The sequence below is a fragment of the Sminthopsis crassicaudata genome, chromosome 4, assembly GCF_048593235.1.
Source record: "Sminthopsis crassicaudata isolate SCR6 chromosome 4, ASM4859323v1, whole genome shotgun sequence".
In the NCBI taxonomy this organism is placed as follows: Eukaryota; Metazoa; Chordata; class Mammalia; order Dasyuromorphia; family Dasyuridae; genus Sminthopsis; species Sminthopsis crassicaudata.
Window position 1 is genome coordinate 386,889,859 of NC_133620.1, and position 25,652 is coordinate 386,915,510.

Below are 25,652 nucleotides of genomic sequence, written 5' to 3' on the forward strand. Positions count from 1 at the left end.
ATTATATAATCAACTCGACTATTGGTTTAATCTGGTTCTACCTTCAACATAGAAACTCCCTCTGCTAATGCAAGTGCTTTACAATTTATAATCTTAAAGGATTGTCACAAAAATTCTATGAAAATATAATTCAGTTTAATGATACAGATTGCAGGGTTGTTGCAAATTATTTCAGTTAAGTGAATGATTAGCCAAAAATAGATCCCACTTTTTATTCCCAGTCCTCAGTAACACTAGGAAGTCAGAAAGGTTTATTAAAGTAAGTTATAGGCTCATTTAAGGGAACATGGATTTGACCACTAACTAGCTCTGTTACCATGGTGAAGGTACTTTCTCATTCGATAATGTGGATAATTATAACAACAATAATAAACTCCCACGGTTGTTTTGTTGTTAAAATATGCTAATAGATGAGAAAACAAAAGGGGTTTATGTATTTTAAGTTTCATTTCATTATCCTTTCACAGTTTCACTAATGCTCTTTGATTTGGACCAAAAAACTTATTCTTCTCTGATGTCTAATATTAACAATAGCTATTTTTTGTTACCCTTTCCCAAGTTTTAATTAAAAAAATAAAAGAATTATAGTAGAAATTGGGGTCCTCTCCTTGAAGTATATATCGACATTATTTATCTGTGTGCTGCTAATCTAACATGTGGAACCATGGAAGAGAGATTTCCACTATGATAACTCAACAATTTGTACTGTTTGATGATGGAAAGACTTCCAATTGGCCTTAGAGCCAGAAGACAGACTAAGGACTAAAAAGATATATAGCCAAAGAATCCTTCCTGAGCTGCATTTTCTTTTCTGGCAGAAATCAAGCCAAGATAATGCTGAGAGAACATAGGCTGGGGAGAGGCATTGGGCTTCCATCTTGTACAGGGTTCCACTTGTAGGGAAATAAATGGTAATTCTTGTTTCGCTTGTGTTTATTTTTTATCTTAGGTGAATGAGTATTCCAAGAGAATGAAGACCTAGGGGACTTGTGAGACTGAGAGATCCATCAAAGCCTTCAGAGAATTCTGATTGGCAACTGGAGTCAGTAGCAGCAGCCAAGTTTGGTGAGTGGTCAGGTCAGCAGCCAAATGACTTGTTTGACCCAGTCCAGCAAGTGCACTGACTCATCAGTCATGAAACCTTACCCAGCAAAGAGCTAGGCCAGCTAAGCAATGGAATGACTCATTAAAAAGTCTTAATAAACTTGGTAGGGATTCTCAGAAGGGAGAAAAGCACTCCCAGGAGCTATAACTTGGGATATATCTTGAATGCATGTGGTCCCTAAATCTGTGCCTTATTGTGTGTGTGCTTTAAATGGGTGGTTGAACCCATTTAACCTTGTGACTGTGTACAGAGAGGAGCCCCCAATTTGGGTGTCTTTTGTTGATTTCTTCCCCAACTACCCTTTCTCAAAAAATACCCCTTTGTAAATGTTAGTTGATGTGAGCTGGTTGATTATCACTAAGGAGAATACACCAGATGTGATTCATGAATGAGAGTATCAGAAACACCACAAAACCTTAGAGTTATTCCTAGAACTCTGGGAAGTCATCATGGACCTTCTGGATAACCCCAACCTGCCAGGCAGAGGAGGAGCTGGGAAAATGAAAAGGCTTTGAATTTGAATAAGTTCACTTCATTTTGCTAAGAAGTGAGGCGAAATCTGATATTTGCCTTAGCAGAGGAAGGGGATCTATCTAAAATTGTAGAATCTCATATTTGGAAAGGATCTCAAAAGGCATCTGATCCAAATCCCATCTGAAGATGAAGGTCATGTAGGTTCTTTCTGAAGACCTCCATTATTAGGAAATTTCCTATTTCTCATAAAATCATGGGATTGAAATCTAGAATAGATTTTAATGATCATCTAGTTTAATCCCCTGGTTTTAGATGGGAGATAACTGAGGTCTAGAGCAGTTGTGATGTGCCTAGGTTTGGGTAGGAAGTAAACAGAGCCAGTTAGTCAGATACCAAAATCCCATACCTCTGCTATTATACCCCCACTGCCTCTCATTGCTCATCATGTTTTTAGACAGTGCAAGTTTTTTAGGAAATTCTTCTTTATAAGGAATTGAAATCTTTCTACAACTTCTACCTCTTACTCCTAGTTCTGTTCTGTACAACCAGCAGAACAAGGTTAATTCTTCTTCCATGTCAGAGTCCCTCATATCCTTGAAAAAGAATGTCAGAGATCAATGCAAAATGAAAGGGGCATAGCCAGAACCATGCATGTGATGACCACAATCAAAAATGTGAAGGACACAACTCTGAAAGACCTCAGAACTCTGACCAAAGTATAACTTCCTGATGATTTGTAAAGTACTTTACAGATGTTTTCTTATTTTCTTTTCACAACAACACTGTAAAGTAAGTGCTACTATAATTCCCATTTTGTAAATAAGGACATTGCTTTCCTTCTTTCGATAAGGCAATTGGGGTTAAATGACTTGCACAGGGTCACACAGCTGGGAAGTGTTAAGTATCTTAGAACAGATTTGAACTCAGGTCCTCCTGACTTCAGGGTTGATGCTCTATCCACTGCACCACCTAGCTGCCCCTTGCTATATGCATTTTCTACAAGGGAGTGCTTTTATAGTTAATGTAGGGAATTGGGTTAGTAAGTAATGAAACAGAAAAAAAGATCAACTAAATATTTTTTAAATGGACATAAGAAAACAGAACTGCAGAACTGGACATTACCACCTAGTTAAACACACACACATACACAAAAGATAGAGAGAATGGGTACCCTGTTTCTTCTAAGTCTATTTTCCCCCCAAATGAAATGTCACCACTTTGTTCAATTGATCCTCATCTGATAATGGGTTTCAGCTCTCTTACATCCTTATCCTTTTCCTCAGCAATCATTTCCCTGAGTACTCTTAATAACTAGGATATATTGAGTCTGAGTCTGATGATCAGAACACATTGAAGGAGACTATGGACTCTTTCATTATCTCCTCATTTTAAATTGGGTCTCAATGACTCACTTTATTTTGTCTTCTCAATATCAAAATTATTCTCCTGGGCAGAAAACATAGACAAAAAATAGAAATTGGTCACAGTTGCCTTCTCTTCATCTTGTTATATCTATAATCTTTGTAGCAAACAGCAATCCTGTTTCTTTGAACTTCCTAGGTCAGATGGTATTTGTAAAGAGCTTAGCATAGAACTTGGCATTTGGTAGACATTTAATACATGCATTTTCCCCTCTTTCCCTACTCTGTATGTGCTTTTAAAAATCTAACTTGGTCAATGAGTTTTCTAACTCAAAGTCACACTGAACTTTTTTGGAAGTTCCTTAATTTCTTTTTCTTTGCAATATTTTATGGGTCATCAAAATTTCAGTGAGAGTTTCCTGTCCCTCTTGAGCCAATTTCTCCTGTGGAATTGTAGGCCTATTCTTTTCTCTCAATTCCTTGAAATTTGCTCCTGCAAAATCTAGATTGGGCACATACTATGCCTGGGTTTTTTGTTTTGTTTTGTTTTGTTTTTGCTTTATCACAGATTTCAAGATGACACAGTCTTTTAGCTCCAAGGTTTCTTTCATTTCTGCTTTGGAAACCAATTCCTTCTCACTGGTAAGAAAACAGAATTAGTTCTAGAATAGTGGTTACTCTCATTTTTAAGAAATGATTGGGAAAGCAAATAGTAAATGGACATCTCGGACAGACATCTGGATAACTGAAGTTGTCATCCTTTCTGCATTTGGACTGCAGCACTGTGATCTGCTTCTAGAATTCATGCTTCACTTCCATTTTCTGCCCAATGAGCTATAATGTTAACCTCATTCAAATGCTCTCCCACCACAAGAGGGACAGAAAACTCTCACTGAAATTTTGATGACCAAGTATGTGTGTTAAGGTTGGGGAAGTGAGGCACTCCCATTTACAAACAGTAAAGATCATTTATATGGAGCTTTGCAATTTACAAAGTGCTTTACATATATTATCTCATTTGATCCTTACAACAATTCTTACAACAAGTAGACAGTGGCGAGATTATTTTAAGAGTGTGCTGGCAAATGTTTAACATTTCAAAAAATATCTATGCATGATACACTTTTAAGTTTAATTTGCATTTTAACATTTTCTCCATCACTTTTTTAAAATCTAAACAATCAATAAAACAATAAGTAAATCTGTGGCTTATAGTATTTGCAGATGTCTGAAATGTAAATGCTCCTGCTAAAAATTTTACAATTGGCTCTTGGAAGTAGGTTAGAGATGGCTCCAGCATATTGTAGGACCTGGGGATTCATCAGTGAGGGGAACTTCAGGGGAAGATCCAATGCAATTTGTAATTTAAATACAATTTGTAATTTGGGGCAGCTAGATGGTGCAGTGGATAGAGTACCAGCCTTGAATTCAGGAGGACCTGAGTTCAAATTTGATCTCAGACACTTAACACTTCCTAGCTGTGTGACCCTGGGCAAGTCACCTAACCCCAGCCTCAGGAAAAAAAATAAACAAAAAAACAACAACAAAAAAACAATTTGTAATTTATAGTCTTACTAAATTCCTTAGGGGCACTGAAAAGTTAGAGATAGGGCACTTTGTCCATGGTAAAAAAAAAAAATCAGGATAAATGAAAAAACAGTATTTGAACCTGACTCTAGGATCATATTTTCCCAGGGAAACACACCGACTTCCTATAGTACTATAAATAATGTTCTCATTTTACATGCAAGAGTGGGGTGTGTGTGGATCGAACAATTAATTAAATTACCTTAATCCCATTTAAAGCAAATATCAAGATTATTTAACATAAACTTTCTAATGCAACAGTGGAAGGAACCATATGGACCTGAAGGACCCTGACATAAAATGAACTAATTGTCATAATAGGATATTTATTATGTGCATATGGAAAAACTGACCCTCACAAAGGTTAAGTGACTTATTCATGGTCACAAAGCAAGGAAGTATTAGGGATGGGATATTAACTTTTTCTTCCCAAGTCTAAGTTCACCATTTTAGCTACTATAATACATTGCCTTATGACAAATGCCATAAGGATTTAAATGAAAAAATTTGGAAGGCAGTCTATAAGTATCTTTACTCTTCTGACTGGTTAGATTTTCTTGAGGTCCTTTAACTACACTCACCATCTTAGACTTCTGGACCTTAACTTGTTAGCCCTTTCAAGCTGGCTATTTTTGAATCTTCTTTCTTCTGTCTGTGATCCCATCATGAGTTCTGCTATTTCTCGCTTCTCTACAAAGGCAGTCGTAACATTTGAGCCTCACTCATATTTTAGCTGCTTCGGCAGCTGCTGTTGTCTGAAGAACTCTCTGGTTTGTAGTTTCCAAAATAAACTGGTTATTTTTTTTTTATTTTAAAGAAAAACCTAAAAAACTAACACAAACATTTTGTTCTCTCAAAAAAAGTCACCAATTGGCAATGCTTCTTGTCACTTCTGAGAAGTGCAAGAAAAATTCCTAGATTCAGACTGCCAAAGTTAAAGTTAAGAGAAGTGTTAAAGACACAGCTCCTATAAAGAGCTGTTCAGAAGTTAGGTTGTCAAAGAGAAAACAGTGGTTCAAATATAAGCCTTAAACAACAGCCAGGAGGACTGAGTCACTGGTTAAGAAAACTATATGGTTCTTCAGTATCTTCACAGAATGTGAAAGTTGGAAGGAACCTCAGAAATCACCTAGTACAACCTCCTTATTTTAAGATGATGATGATAACAACAGCTAGCATTTATGTAGCACTTTTCAGGGCAGCTAGGTAGCTCAAAGGATAGAGCATCAGGCCTGTAGTCAGGAAGATCTGAGTTCCAAATCCAGCCTTAAATGCTCAAAGCTGTTTGACCTCAAAAAAGTCACTTAGTTTCCTCAAATGCAGAATGAGCTGGAAAAGGAAATGGCAGTGATTCCAACATCTGCCCCCCAAAAATCCCAAATGGGGTTACAAAGAGTTGGACATGACTGAAATGATTGAATAACAGCATATATACCTTACATGTGATGGATAAACAGGCCCAAGATCACATGACAGAACAGAACTTGAACTGGGGTCTTGACTTTAAGCTGCTTGATTTTAATTCTTTCCTTGTTTTTTTTTTTCCACCAAAAATTCTTTCCAGTGATTTTTCTCATTTTCTCTACAATCAACTCTCCCCATATAAGCTCATCAGCTTGGAGAGAACTAGTGGTCCAGATAATCCAAAATCAATTTATATTTAAATTGGATTCATTATATGATTCTTATGCAGCAAATCTGCTTTCCTAGCTATGTTTTGCTCTAAGCTGATATTAAATTTGATATTAACATTTCTTGTGTGCACAGAGTTTGGTAGCAAGGAGAGAAAAGTTGGGGATAAGTTGGGTGACAGAAGCACTTTGGTTTAAGATTTTAAAATGTCATGAATAATCTACTTAGTGGATAATCTAGAGTTTGCCAGAACAATAACAGTAAAAATGTCAATACCAATAAAACCAGTGCAATTGCAAAAATGTGTACAGTAAATATAGAGCTCAAAGTAGAGGAAGAGAAAGGTATGGAATAGTTCTAGTGAGTCCTTTTTTTCTAGATGACTTCCTAAATTCCAGATTTCCTAAGTACTCATACAAGAGGAAACTAGACATTCACTGATGATGGGAGTTCAGCTTGAGGAGCTACTGGGCACAGTTTTTCCCAAGCAGAGTAGGAAAAGTCTTTTGTGCTATATATCTACTGAATCAGCAACTTCTCCCCCCTCTCCTTTTTCTTTTCCCCTCAAAAGTCAACAGAAACCAAAGTCTGGAAAAAGGAATCAAAGGGAGGAACTGCTCTTATAATGAGTAGACATGGCTTGATAGACAAGGTTAAGGATTTGGCAAAGTGCACCCCACAAAAAAGAATGGAATTGACATTGCCAAATCACCGAGTCTGAGTATTGGAGTTTGCCTCTATGCCATAAAGTGAGATCATATACCACTAGTTCGTCACTTCTCTTACCTGAGATCTGGATCACAGGGTAATAGATTTGGAGCTAGAAAGAATGACAGAAGCCATCTAATCCAATATCATTATTTGACAGATAAAGAAACCGAGACCCAGGGGGATAGATGACTTGCTCAATATTATATATATAAGTGTCAGAGGTGGATTCTGAATCGAATTCTTTTGACTTTTGAGTCAATATTTAATTTACTACTATACCATTTAAAATAGCTTAGTGTTGGATATGGTTTGCTGATCATTAATTGGAGTCTGAACATTGATATCTTAAGAAGTGAGGAACAGACCACAAGAATTCTCATATTGGGAACAGGTGTAAGGATCAACTGTAGTACTTGTGTATTATCTGAAAGGAAAGAAATGATAGGACTAGTGGTATGATCAAACTTGGGTTGTACTATCTATGAAAGTTAACCTTTCACTACCATAGTTTCATAGATCTTGCTGATAGAATTTTGAATAATTCGATTCTGTGTTCACTGAGTTAAAGAATGAACGTCTGTTCACATGGCTTTCTTTTACCAAAGACCCAAAAAAATACAATTTCTAAATTCATTCCTTTATGACACTATCTATTTATTCTTGGAAATAGAATATCATGTCTAGACTATCCTTTTTTGAGAGTCACATAAATTTTGCTTCAAGTATTTTTGGTCTTGAAGCTTTTATTTTTAACTGTCCCTGGGTTTTCACATTGTTTGCTTTTATCCTTTGAACAAGGCTCCATTATAGAACTTATTTCAAATTATTATTTTTTTTCTCTTTCCTTTTTTCATTCCCTATTTTTAAAAAAATTTCCCCAAAAAAACCCCAATAAAGAACATTTCACTCATTCATGAAATAAATAGAAAACTTAAAATTGGTCCTATAGTTGAATTTATTTGTGGAAGCCACATTGGCAGGATCACACATGTAAGCCTTACCAACAAAGTCTTATGGTCAAAAAGATGATGTGGGTGATAGAAACTGAGTTCAAATCCTGACTCTAAAACTTATGTTGTTGTATCACTTTGTTCAGGAAATACAACTCCTCTGGACCTCAGTTTCCAAGGCACACCAGCTACCATGAGGAGGGGACCTTTAGGTACATCCATGAATATTTTAATCACCTCACCTCATCAATCCCATCTACTTATTTTCTACCTAGGTTAATCTCCCAATTAGTTCATTTATTCTCCCTACCTCTTATTTTCCCCATTCCAGTGACACTGAACCCCTGACCCTTGCTATTCTGTTCACTCATTCCCAAACCTTTAATTCAGGTTTGGATTGGGCTTGGCAATCTTGAGATCATCATGACAATCTCCCCTTAAGGGAATCTATAAGCTTATAGAATATAATATTATAAGTGCCTAATAAACTTATTTTTTCTTCTTTTTCTTCCTTATTGCTCTTATACCTATTTATCTTTGTCATGATCTTTTATTCCTTGATCCTTCAATCTATCAATTAATAGATCTTCAATCTATCTTAGGGTACCACTGGCTGTACTTTTTTATTTCTCCAAACTTAAACTTTTGGTGAATTAGTTCTATTCTACACTATCATATTTATTCAAAGCCCTTGCCCCTTTGTCTGATTCACTGACCAGGACTTATCAAATCCTAGCTCTGGGTTACTCTCACCATCTAAGTCTAAACTTTAGCTTTCACTCTTATGAGCTGCAGTAAGCTAGAGGGAATTAAAAAGTCATGCTGACTGGATTCATAATAGTGTTTTCTTATCTCAACTGGGCCTTCACTGTAGTAAAAAAACCTTAGATTCATTTGTTTATATCATTTCCCCAATGACATTCCAACTCTCCCCCCCCCCCCCCAGGATAATCCCTTCCTTCACTTGGTTGAGAACATTGTCTAACACTTTCTATCTTATGTCACCTACTTATGAAATCACCTCTTCCTTTACTATCTCCAGGCTTTGATAAAGAGGAGATTCTTCTTGCCTATCTCATCAGTTTTCTCCAGAAGATTGCTTCTATCATTCCTATTCTATCTCCCTCTTATCTTCAATTTCTCCCTTGGCCCTCTTTGACGAGAAAGATGAATAACTATTTCTATTTATTCTTTCTTAGCTCCTACAAACATGTCCCTGCTTCCCTGTTTTCCCAAGCTTAGAAACTCTCGCTTGATCTTATCCCTGCAAATTATTATCCCACATCTACCCATTCCACTCCTTTCAGTTTAAAAAGTAACTTAAGATCAATGTCTTCCTCTGCTCTCAGTTTCTCCTTAAAGCTTCGGGAAATTTGACTTCCAACCTCATTCAACTTAAATTACTCTTTTCAAAGTTAATCAGTGTAATAGTCTCTTAATTGGTAAATTTAAGGGCCTTTTCTCAGTCCTCATTTTTCTTAATCTCTCTTCAATATTTGCTGCTGATTATCTTTCCCTTATCTCTGGGTTTGTGACACTTGTCTTGTCACTCAGTTTTCTCCACCTACTCAAATGACTATTTTTCAGTTTCTTCTGCTGGATCTAAAGCCATGTCATACCTATATAGTGTCTCAAATCTCTGCTCTGGTCCCTCTTCTCTTTTCTCTCTCACTTGGTGATTTCTTCTGTTCCCATGAGTACAAATCTCATCTCTATGCAATGATTCCTAGATTACATCCAGTCATAATTTCTCTCCTGCACTCCAGGGCCATATTGCTTAAGGCTAGTTGGACATTTCAAACTGGAGGTCCCATGAGCAGCTCAAACTCAACACATTTGAAATAGAATTTTTTATCTTTTCCCCCATTCCCACCCATTTTCTTAATGTTCCTGTCATAGTCAAAGTTATTACTATCCTACTTACCCATGTTTCCACCGATTAATGTTGTCTTTGACTCCTTACTCATACTCAACCCACACATTTCATCAATTGACAATTTTTTCTGTTCCTTTCTCCACAACTTATCTCAGCTACTCCCCCTCTTAAATTTTATTTTAAACTTATAGAATAAAATGAGCACTTTTATTACAAAGTACAATAAAAATATGATTACACATGAAACTGCAAATCTACTATGTACAATTTGCTATTCTTTTCAAATATGGAGCAAATTGTGATATAAATTTCTCTTTTTTCTTCCTTCCCTTCCCCCTGACTCTAGAAATAGCGACTATTAGGCACAAATAGGTGTGTGTTGTGTGTGTGTGTGTTTATTACATGTGTATAAATTATTTTTCATATATTTCTATTTATCCATTCTTTTTTGGATACAGATAGCATCTTTCTTCATATGTCCATTATAACTAATTTATGATTAATTATAGTTAAATAGATGTCCCTGTCTCTCCAATCACACTGCCCTCAATTCAAGCCCTCAATTACCTCTCATCTGAATTAGTAAAATATCTTCCTATTTAGTCTCTTTGTCCCAAGTCCCTTTCCACTCCAAACCACCCTTTCCTGGTTGTTTCTCATGCTTATCCCCCTTTATCTCTACTTCTGCCTCTACACAAACTCTCAAATGAAGATGAGTGTTACCACTCAAAAAAAGGAAAGAACTAAACAGAACATAACTGCCAATATGAGAGGTAATGGTTCATAAAACAACAAGAAGCAGGATAGAGAAAAAGAAATTTTTAGAAAAGTTGGTAAAAGACCAACAGTTAGATTATCCTGAAGAATTTAAGGATGAAATTGGAAGGAGGACAATAATCAAACAAATAATGAAAAATATGTGTCAAGATTTCTATACCAGACTCTTTTCTTCATATCTGACAGTAGAGCCATTATTGTTTGAGTCTAAAATCCCAGTCATGAGGAAGAAGAAAAAGCACCAAAAAGAAAGAAAGAAATAGAAGAGCAACTGAACTAGATTAAGTATGCACACAGGAAGTCTATTGTAGAAATAACACAATTTTGAAATTGTCAATGGATTGATTCTCAAGAAATAGTGACCAAAAAGTATCAATAGTTATCAACTCATGTATCCTTTTTCTACCAATTCTTTATATAAACACATTGATGACATCTTTGTTGAAGGTTTGGAAATGGAACAGGCAAACCCTTGCAGATGTTATTTGGTAGCACTTTACATATTTACAGCCAATTAATTAATTGATGGAAAAGTTCAGAGAAGATAAATTCTCACTGTGCTTATTATTTTTGACTGTAAAAGTCTTTAATTTGGTAGAGCAAAATACTGTCACTAAGAATCTTTCCTAGCAAGTGTCTCTTATAATTATGTTAAAATTATAGATGATTCTTTGAAAGATGTAACAAGAGGTAACTTTAGTCAAGATGATCTAAGGAGGTGTAAAATTTGATTCCTATGTTTGCCATAAGAGTCTGTCACTGTTAGAGAGGATGTTCAATAAAGTCTAAATGGAGGAAGGATGCCCTACAGATGGTAAGGTCCTTCAAATGCTCTTGCTTATGGATGACATTATGCTGATGACACCAAATATTGAAAATATTGAAGAGCCTATAATCTATGATCACTCAAAAGACTTTATCTTACCTATCTACAAAGGAAAAGCCTAGTGTCTGAAGAAGGTCTATCATCCAGAGCATGACATGTGTTTGGATGAACAGTCTATATACAGTTTCAAAGGAACAATGAACTGGACTTATAATTTAATAGGACAAGGGGAGGATGGATTGTATTTGGAAAATTGTGCCATCATTTTAATGATCCTAAATGTTTCTCAGAAACAAAGGCCCATCTTTTTTTCAACATCAACATTATTTGCTGATGCCATATGCGATATGAGTCTCTAAGAGTTAAAGTAGTCAAAGGGCACCATCGAAGGACATGGTAGACATGAATAGGCTGCATATCAATGATGAATTCCACAGAAAATCAGTATGAAGGATGTCATCAAGCCAATGTATGGTCATATATTAAGAGTGATAGCCTGTGAACTCTATCACTACTCATTTGGAGGCAAGAAGGTTGGAGGAAGGCTCCTGACACATGGGAAGCATAATCAAGTGGTTATCTTGCCTCTGCTTGATGATCTCTAATAAAGAAGAAACTATTATATTTCAAAATAGCTCATTCTATTTTTAAAAAACTCTCATTGATCAATTTTTCTTTACAACAAACCTTAATCTGCCCACTTGCAATTCCCATTTTTTATTCTCAGTTGTTCTCCGGGGCTAAGCAGAACAAATCTATTTTTACTTAATATTTTATTTTTTCCCAATTACATATTAAAACAATTTTTATAATTCATTTAAAAAATCTTTGATTTCCAAATTTTCTCTCTCTTCTCCCCTTCATTAAAAAGGCAGAAATATGATGTAGTTTATACCCGTACAGTCATGCAAAACATATTTCTGTATTAGTTATGGTTTGAAAGAAAACCCCGACAAAAAAACAAGAAAAACAAAGAAAATTTTAAAAGTTTCTTTCTGCATTCAGATTCCATCAGTTCTTTCTCCAGAGATGGATAACATTTTTCATCATAAGTTCTTTAAAAATATCTTGGATTATTGTATTACTAAAAATAGTTGATCATCATATAATATTGCTCTTCATATTTACAATTGTCTTCTGGTTCTGCTCATTTCATTTTCCATCAGTTCATGCAAGTCCAGGTTTTTCTGAGAGTATTCTGCTTGTCATTGCTTATAGTACAATAATATTCAATCACAATCACATACCATCACAACCACATCAGCCATTCCCCAATTGATGGGCATCCTCTCAATTTCCAATTGTTTATCAACTTTTAAAAGAGTTGCTATAGATATTTTTGTACATATATGTCCTTTTTTCTTTTTTTTTAATCTTTTTTTGGGATATAGACATAGTAGTGGTATGCAAGTGGAACAAATCTAAGCTGCGTTCGATACAGTGACCTTTCAAATATATTGTCAGTTGCTATGTCTCTTTAAAGCTTCCTCTCCCCAGAAAAGAAAGTAATGGAAGAATTAAAAGTAAAGCGTAACTTTAAGTCCCTATATAGATATGAGCTATTATTATTTTTCTTCTCTTCATAGACCCTGTGTAAAAGTCTGTGCCCTAGAGAAATAATCCCATGAAATAATCTCTTTAATGTTACTGTCAAATTGGAGTGCGGTAGGTTCACTATTGATGAATTTATCATCAATTCTAAATCTTTCACATTTCTGTAGTCATCAATAATACCACTATCTTTCTAGGGTCCTATTCTTGAAATAATTGTAATTGTTTTCAATTTCCCCTCCTTTACCTCTCATATAAAGTCACGATGTCAATTATGAATTAAAATAGAAAACATCTACATATTTCATGCATATACCATTCCTGATTTTGGGTGGATTTACAGAAACTTTGGAGGGCTTGCTTCTAGCCATATTAACTCATCATTGAGGGGCTTGAGAAGTCTGAAGAACTGAAGTGTTAGTAGTTTGTATACGTTCAAAATAAGCTGTCTGTTTCAAACTGCTTCCTAAGAATCAGGTGGTGGAGGAATGGTTCACTCTAACTCCATCTTCTTCCTCTATAAAACTGTGTACATGGAGCCATTGACAAGGCTGAGCCTTAACCCGGGCTCTTTCTTTTGTGTTCAGCTATTTGTTTTGTGTTTGTCCTTTTCTGATCTTATGAAAAATAGTGCCTACCCTGAGAAGAACATATCTAGGCACAGAGATGAACTTGAGAATTTGAGAGGTCCAGAGCCCTAGATCCACAGAAAAGCAAGAAAGAAATTCTTTTGGAGAAGATGACTTCCAACAAGGGGACCCCAATTTGATCTTTTTTCAGTAGGTGAACCTGGAGCTATTTGGATAGTGCCAAGCCAAAGTGAGTAATTAGCAGAAAATGAGTAATTAGTAGACTTGCAAACTGCTTTTATGTTCTTATGAAGTATATCTTCCAGTAGATTGTAACAGTTGTTTTAAGTTATTGAATCCTTTAAAAATTGTTCCAAAAATCTTTTATTTTTTAATCTTTTCTCTTCTGTGTGGGAATAAATTATTTGTCCCATATTTCATTCTTATTGTACACTGAGTACTTTACTCATTCTTTTTAAAGAGGTCATATCATCAATTTTTCTCCAGTGCACCAGAGTGGTGAATGTAAGGCAAAGGATGTAAGAAAAGAAGTCTCAGCCCTCTTCTGAGGGATGTTTACCTTGAAGTTCTTACATACTTAGATATAGCAGAGTATAGAATTGAGAATGGACATGGAACTCCAGTCCCTATAGACCACCAATGGTTCCCAATGATTAGATAAATATATATCCAAAAACTCTACTCTTCCTCTTTTCTAATATCTTCCTTTCTCATCTTAATGACATCAACAGCATCCTAATTGTTTTTCAGATTTCCATCTCACTTCACTGAGTCCATTCTGCACAGTGATGCAGGATTAATTTATCTCAAGTAGCATTCTCAGCCTACTCTTCAGGGACTTAAAGTAGCTCTCTATTGTTTACAGTCATGGAATTATCCCAGTTCTCAAGGAATTGACAAATAATGGGGGAAAGACAAGAACACAAACAATATAACACTGTTAAGGCTTGTGTTCATGAAAAGGAGAGGCTCAGGCAAAGTGTTAAAAAAATTTTCGAGGGAAAAAGAGATTATTTTCACCAGGGAGGCTGGAGGAGGGAGGAAATCAGGAAGATATTAGACCTTAATTGGGTCTGGAAGGATTGGAAGTACTTCAGCCGAGATTGTGTTAGGGAGGACAGGAAGAGTAGGGTTGGGAAGGCAGCGCTCATTTTAAGTACTTTTAAGTATTTTAAGTATTTTAAGAGATAGCAGAAGCAAAGTATTATTGATGCAACAAGAGGAAGATGGAATTAGGAGCTAATAGCTCAAATTGGCTGGGACATATAAAAAGTGAAAGGAAACACTTAAAGACAAGGCTGATAGATTGGAACTGGCATTCAAGGCCAACACAAGGAATTTAAACTACTCAATAAGTAATATGAATATACTAGACATTTTTCAATATATTGGGAATATGACTCATGTAGCACTCTGGAGGATGGATTGGACATGAAGGAGAAGGAAAGTAGAAGATCTATTAGGAAGGTATTAACAATAATTCAAGATAATTGTGATGAATGTCTTAGTAGGAAGTAAGGAAAGAGAGAAAGGGACATACATATAGGATTGATGCTGAAGAGGCCAAATTGATAAGAGTTTCACAACTGATTGGATATGATGACAAGGAAGGGAAAAGGAGAAGCCAAAGAAAACAATATACTTCTAACATGGGAGAAAGGTTGAATGGTGGTCCTATTGGCAAAAAACAGTTAAGTCCGAAGGAGGAAAGGCCTTTTTGAATAAGATAGTAAGCTCAGTTTGAAATATTTAAGAGATTTCCAAGTTGGATGTTTCTTTCAGGTAATTAAAAGTCACATGTGGAACTTGGAAGAGAGGATAGAGTTGGAGTTACAATACAAACATATTGTATTGTAATTAAGACTACAGGCATAAGTGAAAGATTATAAAGTAGTAGAGATTGGCAAGAGAAAGGAAGAAGGTAATGGACAGAGCCTCAGAAAGTGTGTACCCAAAGGCTTCAGGAAGAGAATGAGAAAGCCAGTGAGGTAAACAAAGAAGGAATGGCTAAAAGGAGAAAAACCAGGATAGTGTGCTGTCTCTCAAGTCAAAGTTGGAGAGGTTGTCACCAGGAACTGGGTAAACAAATCAAGGAGGATGAGGCCTGAAAAAAAGTTCACTGAACTTTGTCAATGGAGACCTTTGATTTGTTTCAGGAGAATGTTGGGGTGGGAGAAGAGAGAGAGACAGAGACAAAGACAGAGAGATACACAGACAGGCAGAGACAAAGAGAAATCAGACAGGAAGAATTTAAATAGAAAGTGGATGGTGAGCAATTGGAAACATCAGGTTTAAACAACTTTTTCCCCCTAAGAAATTTAACAGTTAAGATGAGGAGGAAGATGGGCGCCTAATCTTTCTGGGCTCTAGATGCTTGGATGAGCAAGAGCTCTGAGTTTGGAACCTACCAAGGACACTACGAATGTTTACTATTCTTGCCATATTTATTCAGATTACTGACACCAACCCCATCATCATTGCATGCATTTTTAATGCGATGGGCTTTGCCTGGCCTCCCATGCACCCCTAGATAGCATCTGGTTAATAGCCGGCTTTTTCCTGCTTCAGTTCTCCCAGCATGGAGAATTCCACATTCAGCTAAATGAGCACATGAAGGATTCTCTTGCTCCCTTCCCCTCTTTTCCCAAAGGAACATTTGATAAACATGTTGTAAATTTTGATGCTTTACCCCTCAAAGATGCCCTTGTCAAGATATCAGATGTTGTCTAACTTAGAATACACAGCGCGGGCTGAGAAATTGTGATTGGTCTCATTGTTAAAAACTCTCCCTTACTTATTGGCATGACAACTGAGCTAAATAGAGCTGAGATGAATGCGAGGCTATTTTTGGTGCCTCCTCTAGGATTTCACGCACACTGTGTATTTTGCATCATTTTAATACTTGGGCATACTAAGGAGTCTGAGGCAAACACTCGTTTGTAAATGTTACAGCCTGCCAAGCTTGGGTGGGTGTTTTGCAGGGTGACGTTTTTTCATCTCACATGATTACTTTTGGCAACAGCCAGATCAGGGAAAGATTTCATTTTTTTAAGGCTGAAAACAGAGTGTTAGTTCAGTTAGTTTGTTCAGAAAGGTGGGCTCTCACTTACCTTTATCCTGTCCATACAGGCTTCCATTTTGAGTTGCTCCACAGCTTTTCGAGCTTGAGAGATACTGGTTGTGCTGTTATTCGACATGCCTTCTTTCATTCTGTTTCCTCAGAAACTGTCAAAAGTCAGAGAATTAGAAAACTCTAAATCATTGGTTGAGGTTACAAGACAAATATACTGGTTAGTAGATGCATGGAGGAATCTTATTAAAATTATCTCTCTCTAATCTCTCTCAGTCTCTCTAAATCTGTCTCTAATCTCTCTAATAAATCTCTCTTTAATCTAAGTCTCTCTAAATCTGTCTCTAATCTCTAAGTCTCTGTGAGTCTCTCTCTGTCTCTAAGTCTCTCTCAGCCTCTCTCTCTCTAAGTCTCTGTGAGTCTCTCTCAGTCTCTAAGTCTCTCTAAATCTCTGTCTCAAATCTAAGTCTCTGTCTCTAAGTCTCTCTCAGTCACTAATCTCTCTGTCTCTTTCTTTCTCTCACTGTTTCTTTTTCTTTCTAAGTGTCTGAATGCTCTGGCTGTTTCTGTCTCTAAGCCTCTCTCTCTCTCTCTCTCTCTCTCTCTCTCTCTCTCTCTCTCTCTCTTCCATCTCTCTACCTCTAATTCATCTCTCTCTCTAACCCATCTCCCTATCTCTAATTCATCTCTCTATCTCTCTCTTTCTAATCCATCTCCTGTACATTAAAAGTGTTAGATCAAGACTTAGTAGTGACCAAGTTCAATGCCTTTTGTTTTTTTTAGTTCTTATCTTCTTGATTTCTTTGCCCAGTCCTTCGGATAATCTCTCCTATCTTGGCTTCAGAGTTACCACTCTCTCCTGGCCCCCAAACAGATGAATGCAATGCCAAGTGCTCCATGGTGGCATATTTATAAAGCATATGCTCTGACTTGTACTTATTGCATCTAATGAGAACCATTTGGAGAAAGCCATCATAATTAAAGACTCAGATAGAGTAGGAATCTGACCAAAGACAAATCCTTGCAATATTGTGTGAGGAACAAAAATAATTTCTAATCACTGCTCAGCAAGGGGTAGGAAGATATTATCCTGGCATTTGGTCTTTTTCCTCTGGATTTTTCATTTTCAGGCAACTGCTTTGTTTAGCACTGTGTGATGATTAAGCTTTGCCTGAGAGGGCCTAAATTCAGAGGGGTCACTGACAACCATTTTAGGCCATCAGTAACATAGCAACAACTGAACTTAGCACCCAGTTAGCAAGAATCATTAATTTCTTACTTTTAAAAAGATATGTTTTTATTTATTTCATTAAACATTTCCCAAATACATGTAAATTTTTTAAAATACCCATTTTTAAATTTTTGAGTTCCAAAATTTTCTCCCTTGATCAGTCCCTTCTCTGACCCAAGAATAATTAATTTCACTAGGAAGTTACTGATGCTTCTTTCCTCCTTAGCAGCCCTAACTCCTCCAGCATCTTTACTTCAAGTGTGTTTCTTCCCAGTATAGACCTAACTCCACTTAAGACTCCCGGAGGGAAGGCAGTGGCCTCAAGTTTTCCTAGAGCTTCCATTGCCTTTTCTTCACAACTGAATTGAGGGTCACATTGCCATTTGCCCCAGGCATATTTTTTTTCTTGTCTTAGCAGAAGAAATTGATGTCTGAATATCTGGCTTTACCAGTCCTCAGAGGCTGAGTTCTGGGGGAAAAAAGTCAGGTATTCTAAGAGGCAGACCAAGGTAAGGAGAGTGTTCCAGGCATGGAGCATAGATAAGTCAAGTAAAAATTCACAATGATAGGAGATAAAGCATCTTGTGTGAAGAACAGGAAAGAGACCAGTGTGGCTAGACCATAGAGGAGGGAGGAGTGCAAAAACAGGAAGGAAGCATATTATGAAGAGTTTTAAAAGACAGGTGAAAGGGAACCTGCTAAAATTTATTGATGCATGGGGGAGAGTGAAAGAATCAGATCTGTATTTTAGAAAAAGCACTTTGTCAGTTCTGTGAAGGATGGATTGGAGTAGGGAGAAATTTGAGGCAAGAAGACCAATTTATAAGGCTATTGAACTAGTTGATGTGAGAAATGATTAAGACTTAAAACTAATGGGTATCATGTGAGTGGAGAAATAGGGTTATATGTGAAATAGATTATGGAGAAATAAAACTGTGAGATTTGTCAAATTATAGGTTTTGTGGAGTGAGTGATAGTGAAATTGAGAGCCTGGGTGTCTGGAAAGATGGTGGTGCCTTTGACAACAATAGGGACAAATAAATGATGGCAGGATTTAGAAAAAAAGATGAGTTCTATTTTGAATATGTTGAGTTTGAGATTCCTACCAGACCTTCTATTTGAAATGTCCAATAGGCAATTGGTGACTTTAACCTCTCTCAATCTCTCTCTCTCTCTGTGTCTCTAATCTAAATCTCTCTCTGTCTCTAATTGCTCTAAGTCTTTCATCTCTTTCTCTCTATCTCTCTGAGTCTGTCTTTCTCACTTTAGGAGAGAGACGAGGGCCAGTTGGATATATTGATATGTGAATCATTTGCACTGAGATGATGCTTGAACCCATTGATACTGATAAGATGACCAAATGAGAAAACATAGAGAGAAAAGGGAAGAGGAAAACAGGACAGAGCCTTCAGAAATATCAACAGTTAAGTTTTGATATGGATGAAGATTCATCAAAGGAAACTGAGAAGTAATCAGATAGGTAGGAAGAAAACCAAAGAAGAGAAGTGACACAAAATCCAGGAATAGTAATCACTAGTGTCAGATGCTATAGATAAGTCAAGAAGGATGAGAATTGATGGATTTGGCAATTTAAAGACTGTGATAATTTTGGAAAAAATGTTTCAGTTGAATGTAGTTGGAAGCCAGATTGCTAGGCATCTAGAAGAAAATAGTAGGGGGGAGGCTGGGAAGTGGAGAAATTTATTACAGATGCTTTTTAAAAAAAAGGAATGTAGCTGATAAGGGAAGAAGAGTTTAAGTTGATAGATTGAGGGAAACTAGAATCGAATAAGGGCTTTTTAAGGAAAAAGGTGACTTAGGTGTATTTTAGGCAACATTTAGACTACTGTAATTTAGCGTTGGGCATCACAGGTTAGGATAGTTATTGATAAAAAGCACTATTTCCAGAGAATGAGAAGTAGGGTTGTCAAAGACTTCAAGCTCACATTATATGAGATAAGATTTCATCTAAGGGAGTGGGCATCTTTAAAACCTAGAGATTAGGAGATATTGTAATAATAATAACAATAATAATAATGACAAAACATAATTAACTTGATGTTTCCTAAGCACTTTATAAACATTATCTCATTTTAACCTCATAATAATTCTGGGAAATAGGAGCTGTTATTTCCCATTATATATATATATATATATATATATATATATATATATATATATATATATATATATATATATATATGAAACTAAAGGTAAGAAATAGAAGTTAAAACAGCTAATATCTGAGCCTAAATTTGAACCTGAGTCTTCCTGAGTCCAGATCTATCATTTTATTCATTGCACTATTTAATTGTTTGGGTATTTCATGGAAGATGGGTATCAAAGTTCTCTCCAAGTATCTGTAAGGCTGTCATGTGGAAGAAGGATTAGATTTTTGTCTATCGTTTTTGGCCCTAGAAGACAGAACTTCCTAACATTTTGAGCTGCCTACAATGTAATGGGTTATAATGGTTGTCAGTGAATTTCCTTTCATTGTAGTTCTTTAAGCAAAGGCTCTTACTATACTTGTTGAAGGGACTTCAATGGATGACTTCTGAGATCCTGTCTAACTCTGTGATGCTATAATTTTTCTCAAAGAGTAAGGAAGATTCCAAAGATTAAATTGAAAAGCCTAACTCCGCTTATGCATAGCATGCAAAAATTTAGCATCTTCTTAACACTGCCAACTCATCAAACTTACTCACTTTATTGAATGTTAATTTCCTTACTTTTGTTATATTACTATCCAATTTTTTCTTTAGCTGTTTTTGTGCATTTGTATATACAAGTTCTGCCACCATAACTGGATTGCAAATAAATAAATAAATGTAAAAAAATATATATAAATAAATAAATAATAAATAAACAAACAAACAAACAAATAAACAAACAAATAAATAAATAAATAAATAAATAAATAAATAAATAACTGAAGCTGCTAGGATCCCATCTTTTATCTCCTTCCAACCATTAAATGTTTCTTGCCTAGGATCATAGAATGTAAGATTTAGAAAGGATCACAGGGATAAACAAATTTAAGCAAATCATTTTTAGAAATGATATTTAGGCTCAGAGACATGAAATTATTTGTTCCAGATCATGTAGATATTTAATGGCAGAATTTAATGGACTCAAGTCCATTTGTTTCTTACTATCAATCTCAAGGATCTCTACCTTTCTAGGGATGCATGCAGCATGCATATACATATGGGAGAATGCAAGAAAACCTACTCTACTGAATTATCAGAGGGATTCTGGTCTTCATTCCTTCTCTTCCTCTGCTCTCCCCACTCCACCATTCCAGCTCTACTGGGAGGATTTCATAGTGGGGTGGGGCCCCTCTTACCTTCTGTTTTGGACTGACAAACAGAGAGTGGAGAAAAAAGAAAACCAGGCGAGTCTTGGTCTAAAAAGATCTGAGACTCTTCCCATCCTCTCCTTTCCAAATACATCCTTCAGGTTGTGTTTTGTCCTTTCCTGGCACCTCTAATTTGCTTTTCTCATTTAAGATTTCTTTTGATTTTTGCTCTAACTAGAAGTCACTACTTAACAGGATTGGTGGGAGTACAGATAGGATTTTTCTGAAGTAAGCTCCAAATTTTAGTAGGGATTGGTTTTGCCTAAAGGACCTTCTCTATCATCCTCCCCCAACATTCACACTGTGAACTGGCATAATATTAAGTGGAACAAATGTTCCAAAGGAAGGCTCTACCCCTATGAGGAGGGAGACTGAAATGTCATAAAAAGATGGCTCTGGCTGTTCAGGAACCTGGAGTGGGGGTCATAGTTTGGACACTCACTAGGCTTGAGACCAAGGGCATGGTCAAAAGAAGAATAAAGCAAATGAAATGGAATTGGCTCCTTCCTCACATTCTGTACACACTGGCAAGAAATACATAGACCTTAGGGACTATTCTGTGGCCAGAATAACCACAGAGTCATCAACAAGTTAACTTTCTTACCTGTTGTCGGGGTAGGCCCAGTGACCTGGAGCAGGGGGATCACAAGAAGCTGGAAGTACAGAAGGTGTCAATGCAGATCCACAGGTTAGCAGGTGATGCTTAACCCGTCTATGACCAGTGTTGAATCAGGTCTCCAAAGAGGAGTCTCATCTGAAATAATAACCAAAGGAAGGACTAGAAATGGGCAGAAAAAGCTTGCCTCTCTGAAAGTGTCAGAAAACAAAACAAATATCCCACACGCTACTCCACTTTTCCACAGAAAGATGGGATGTGGAGGATTATGTATACAGGTAGAGAGAGCCTAGAGAGAACACAACTCTTAGAACAATCACAAATGGGATCCCCTCCATAGAAACTACTCCCCTTATAGAGACCATATGGTTTTTGTTAATTTGGTTATTGATATAGTCAATTATGTTAATAGTTTTCCTAATATTGAACCAACCCTGCATTCCTGGTATGAATCCTACTTGGTCATGGTGTATTATCCTAGAGATGATTTTCTGTAATATTTTTGCTAAGATTTTATTTAAGATTTTTGCATTGATGTTCATTAGGGAGATTGGTCTATAATTTTCTTTCTCTGTTTTCATCCTACCTGGTTTAGGTACCATGTCTGTGTCATAAAAGGAATTTGATAGGACTCCTTCATTCCCTATTTTTTCAAATAACCTCTTATAGAGACCAATGGTCTCTTGACTGCCAAATCAATTTAATGATTTTTCTCAATCCTCTTGGTCTTTCTCAATCTTCTTGGCCTTTGACACTGTCTTCTCTCTAGGTTTTTGTGACACTAATCAGTCTGGATTTTTCTCCTACCTGTCTGATAACTCCTTCTCAGTCTTCATACATGTCATGCTTGCTAACCTTGATTTTCAGGATTCTGTCTTGAGCCCTCTTCTCGTCTTCCTTTATAATATGTCATTTGGACATCTCAATAGCTCCCACAAATTTAATTATAATCTCTAAACTGATTTTCAGATCTATTAATTCATTCTCTCTCTCCTAACCTCCAGACTTATCTCTTTATGCATTTGTACATACAAGTTCTGTTACCAAAACTGGATTGCAAAAAATAAAAAAAATAAAGTTCCTAGGATCCCATCTTTTATCTCCTTCCATTTTCCCACATTTCTCTGCATACAGGAGGAATTACATTAAATATCTCTTGCCTCTGAATGCCTATTGGATGTCATCAATGAATGTCTCATAGACATCTTAACTTCATAATGTTCACAGCAGAAGCTCTCAACTTACAAACTTCCCTATTACTATTCAGGGTACATCCTTCTAGTCATTCAGGTTCTCAATATGGTATCATCCTCAAGTCCTCACTCTTTCTCAATCTCCATATGTAATCATTTGTCAAGTCCATATCCATTTTTGTTGTTTCAGTTATGTATGACTTTTTGTGACCCTAATTGGAGTTTTCTTGGCAAAAACAATTGAGTGGTTTGCCATTTCCTTTTCCAGTTCTTTCTACAAATGAGGAAACTGGGGTTTCCTCTTAGATGGGGGGAAGTGATTTGCTCAAGTAAATACTGAGACTGGATTTGAACTCTTGCTGACTCTAGGTCTGACGCTATCCACTGTGCCACCTAACTATCCCTTCTACATTCACTACATCTCTTCTATATATACCCCCTTTTCTCCTCTGAGATTGTGATTATCCTGAAACAGGCCTCTATCATTTTATGCTTGTACTAAAGTAAACTGATGGTTGGTCTCTTTCCATTCCAGTCCATTCTCCATTCAGCTGTCAAGTTAATCTTCATAAAGTTCAGATCTGAGCATGTTATTCCTATTCCCCACCCCCTGTTTCATTCCATAAACTCCGTTGGCTCCCTCTTATCTCCAGAATAAAAACAAAATTTTCTGACGTTCAAAACCTTTCATAACCTGTCCCCTTTCTACCTTTCTCACTACCTTCAACTTGACATATATCTACATATTCCAGATCCTGATGACCCTTCCCTCTTTACTGTTACTTACGCAAGAAGTTTTATTATCCTACCTCCATGTATTTTCCCTGGCAGTCTCCCATGCCTGGAATTCTCTACTTCCTCATGGTTTCCTTCAAATTCCAGCTAAAATCCCATCTTATATAGGAAGCCTATCCTGATTTCTACTGTTACTACCTTCCCTCTATTTATTGTCTCCAATTTATCATATATGTATCCTGTGTATACATAGTTATTATCTTGTTGTTTTTTCCATGATCTCCTTAAGAGCAGGAATTGCCCTTTGCCTTTTTTGTATACTCAGTGCATAACATAATGCCTGACACAGTAGGTACTTAAAAAATGCTTATTGAGTGACTGACTTTGGAGTTTATTAGAATCTTAGTTATAATGACCAAATCCAAAATTATATCTAACAAAGAATATTTCTTTTTTTTTCAAAGCCTTATTAAAAGTACCCTTTCTCCTATGCATGGTGTAGGAGAGTTCTGATCAAGAAATCCAACCACCCTGTCCCAGCTCATTCACTATGTGGTCTTAAGCAATTCATTCAACCTTGCTGAGCTTCATTTTCTTGTCTGTCAAATGGAAATTATCATATTCACATTCTTAGCTATGAAAATTGTTGACTGGAAAATTCTTTGTAAACTGAAAAATGCAAAATGTAGCTATTATTATTTATCATATGTAGCTATTATTATTATTATTTAGTCTTGAAGTTGTGCATACAAAGTGGAGGAACCCGTGTCTACTGCAATACCCTCCTCTATCTAGTGGTACTCCAACTATCAATTTTAAAAATATTGTTTTTATTGATATATTTTGTTTTTTGCATCATCATAATTTCTACATATCCTTCCCTCTCTCATTCTTAGAGAGCCATATCAAATAATAAATAATATTTAATATTAAAAAAGAGAAAGAAGAAAAATATCATCATAACTGATCAACATATTGAAAAAGTCTAAAAATTGTAGGCAATGTAAAACACTTGCATATGTTTCAGCTTGGCTAAAGAGTGAGGAGAGGATGTCTCCTCATCTCTTTTCTTCCAAGCCAAGCTTATTCTTTATAATTTTGTAACATTGACTTTTGATTTTCTGTGTGTGGTTGTTCTTTCCATTTACATTGTTACATTTACTGTGTATGTTTTTTTTTTTTTTTTTGCTCTGCTTATTTCACTCTGTATCAGTTTGTGCAGATCTTTTTCTATGCTTCTTTGTATTCATCATATCCATAATTTCTTACAGAACAGTAACATTACATTATAGTTGTATATCATAGTTTGTGGAATCAATAGACATCTCCTTTATTTTTAATCCTTTGCTATAATTCTTATAGTGCTGCTATAGATATTTTGGCATATTTTCTTCTTAATCTCCCTGGGTTGTTATAAATTCAGTAATGAAATCACTCTATAAAGGGTACTGGATATAGTCTTTATATTTCAAGAGTATAATTTAGTCATTTTATTTGCATAATTCCAAATTGCTTTAAAAATGCTAACCATTCAAAAAAAAAAAAAAAAAGATGGGGATAACTAGATGGTGCAGTAGATAGACCAATGGGCCCTGGAGTCAGTAGGACCTGAGTTCAAATATGAGCCCAGATACTTATTGGCTGTGTGACCCTGAGCAAGACATTTAATCCTAATTGACTAAAAAAATACCAAGCATCATTTTTATTCCTGTATCATCATTCACCTAATCATTGCCCAGAGAGGAAATAACAATTCTGAATGAAAGACAATTTTAACATCATATATAAACTAATTTTTTTAAAAAATCACTTGTCATCTAAACAATTATTCATGTCTTTAAGGGTTTATTTATTTATTTTTGCTGAGGCAATTGAGATTAAATGACTTGCCCAGGGTCACACAACTAGGAAGTGTTAAATGTCTGAGACCAGATTTGAATTCTGGTCCTTCTGACTTTAGGGATGATACTTTTCCCACTGCACCACCTAGCTGCCCCTGAGAGTTTGTT

General features: G+C 36.0%; 1 protein-coding gene across 1 annotated transcript in view; it reads right to left on the reverse strand.

The window, feature by feature from the left end:
- Positions 1 to 25,652, reverse strand: part of GNG4 (G protein subunit gamma 4) — an 87,919-nt gene that overhangs the window by 16,339 nt on the left and 45,928 nt on the right. The window contains exons 2-3 of the mRNA XM_074262460.1: positions 21,704 to 21,853; positions 16,551 to 16,665 (exon numbers count right to left, since the gene is read on the reverse strand). Of these exons, the coding sequence (XP_074118561.1) occupies positions 16,551 to 16,649 (99 nt within the window). The 5' untranslated portion in view covers positions 16,650 to 16,665; positions 21,704 to 21,853. The remainder of the gene's footprint in view (positions 1 to 16,550; positions 16,666 to 21,703; positions 21,854 to 25,652) is intronic.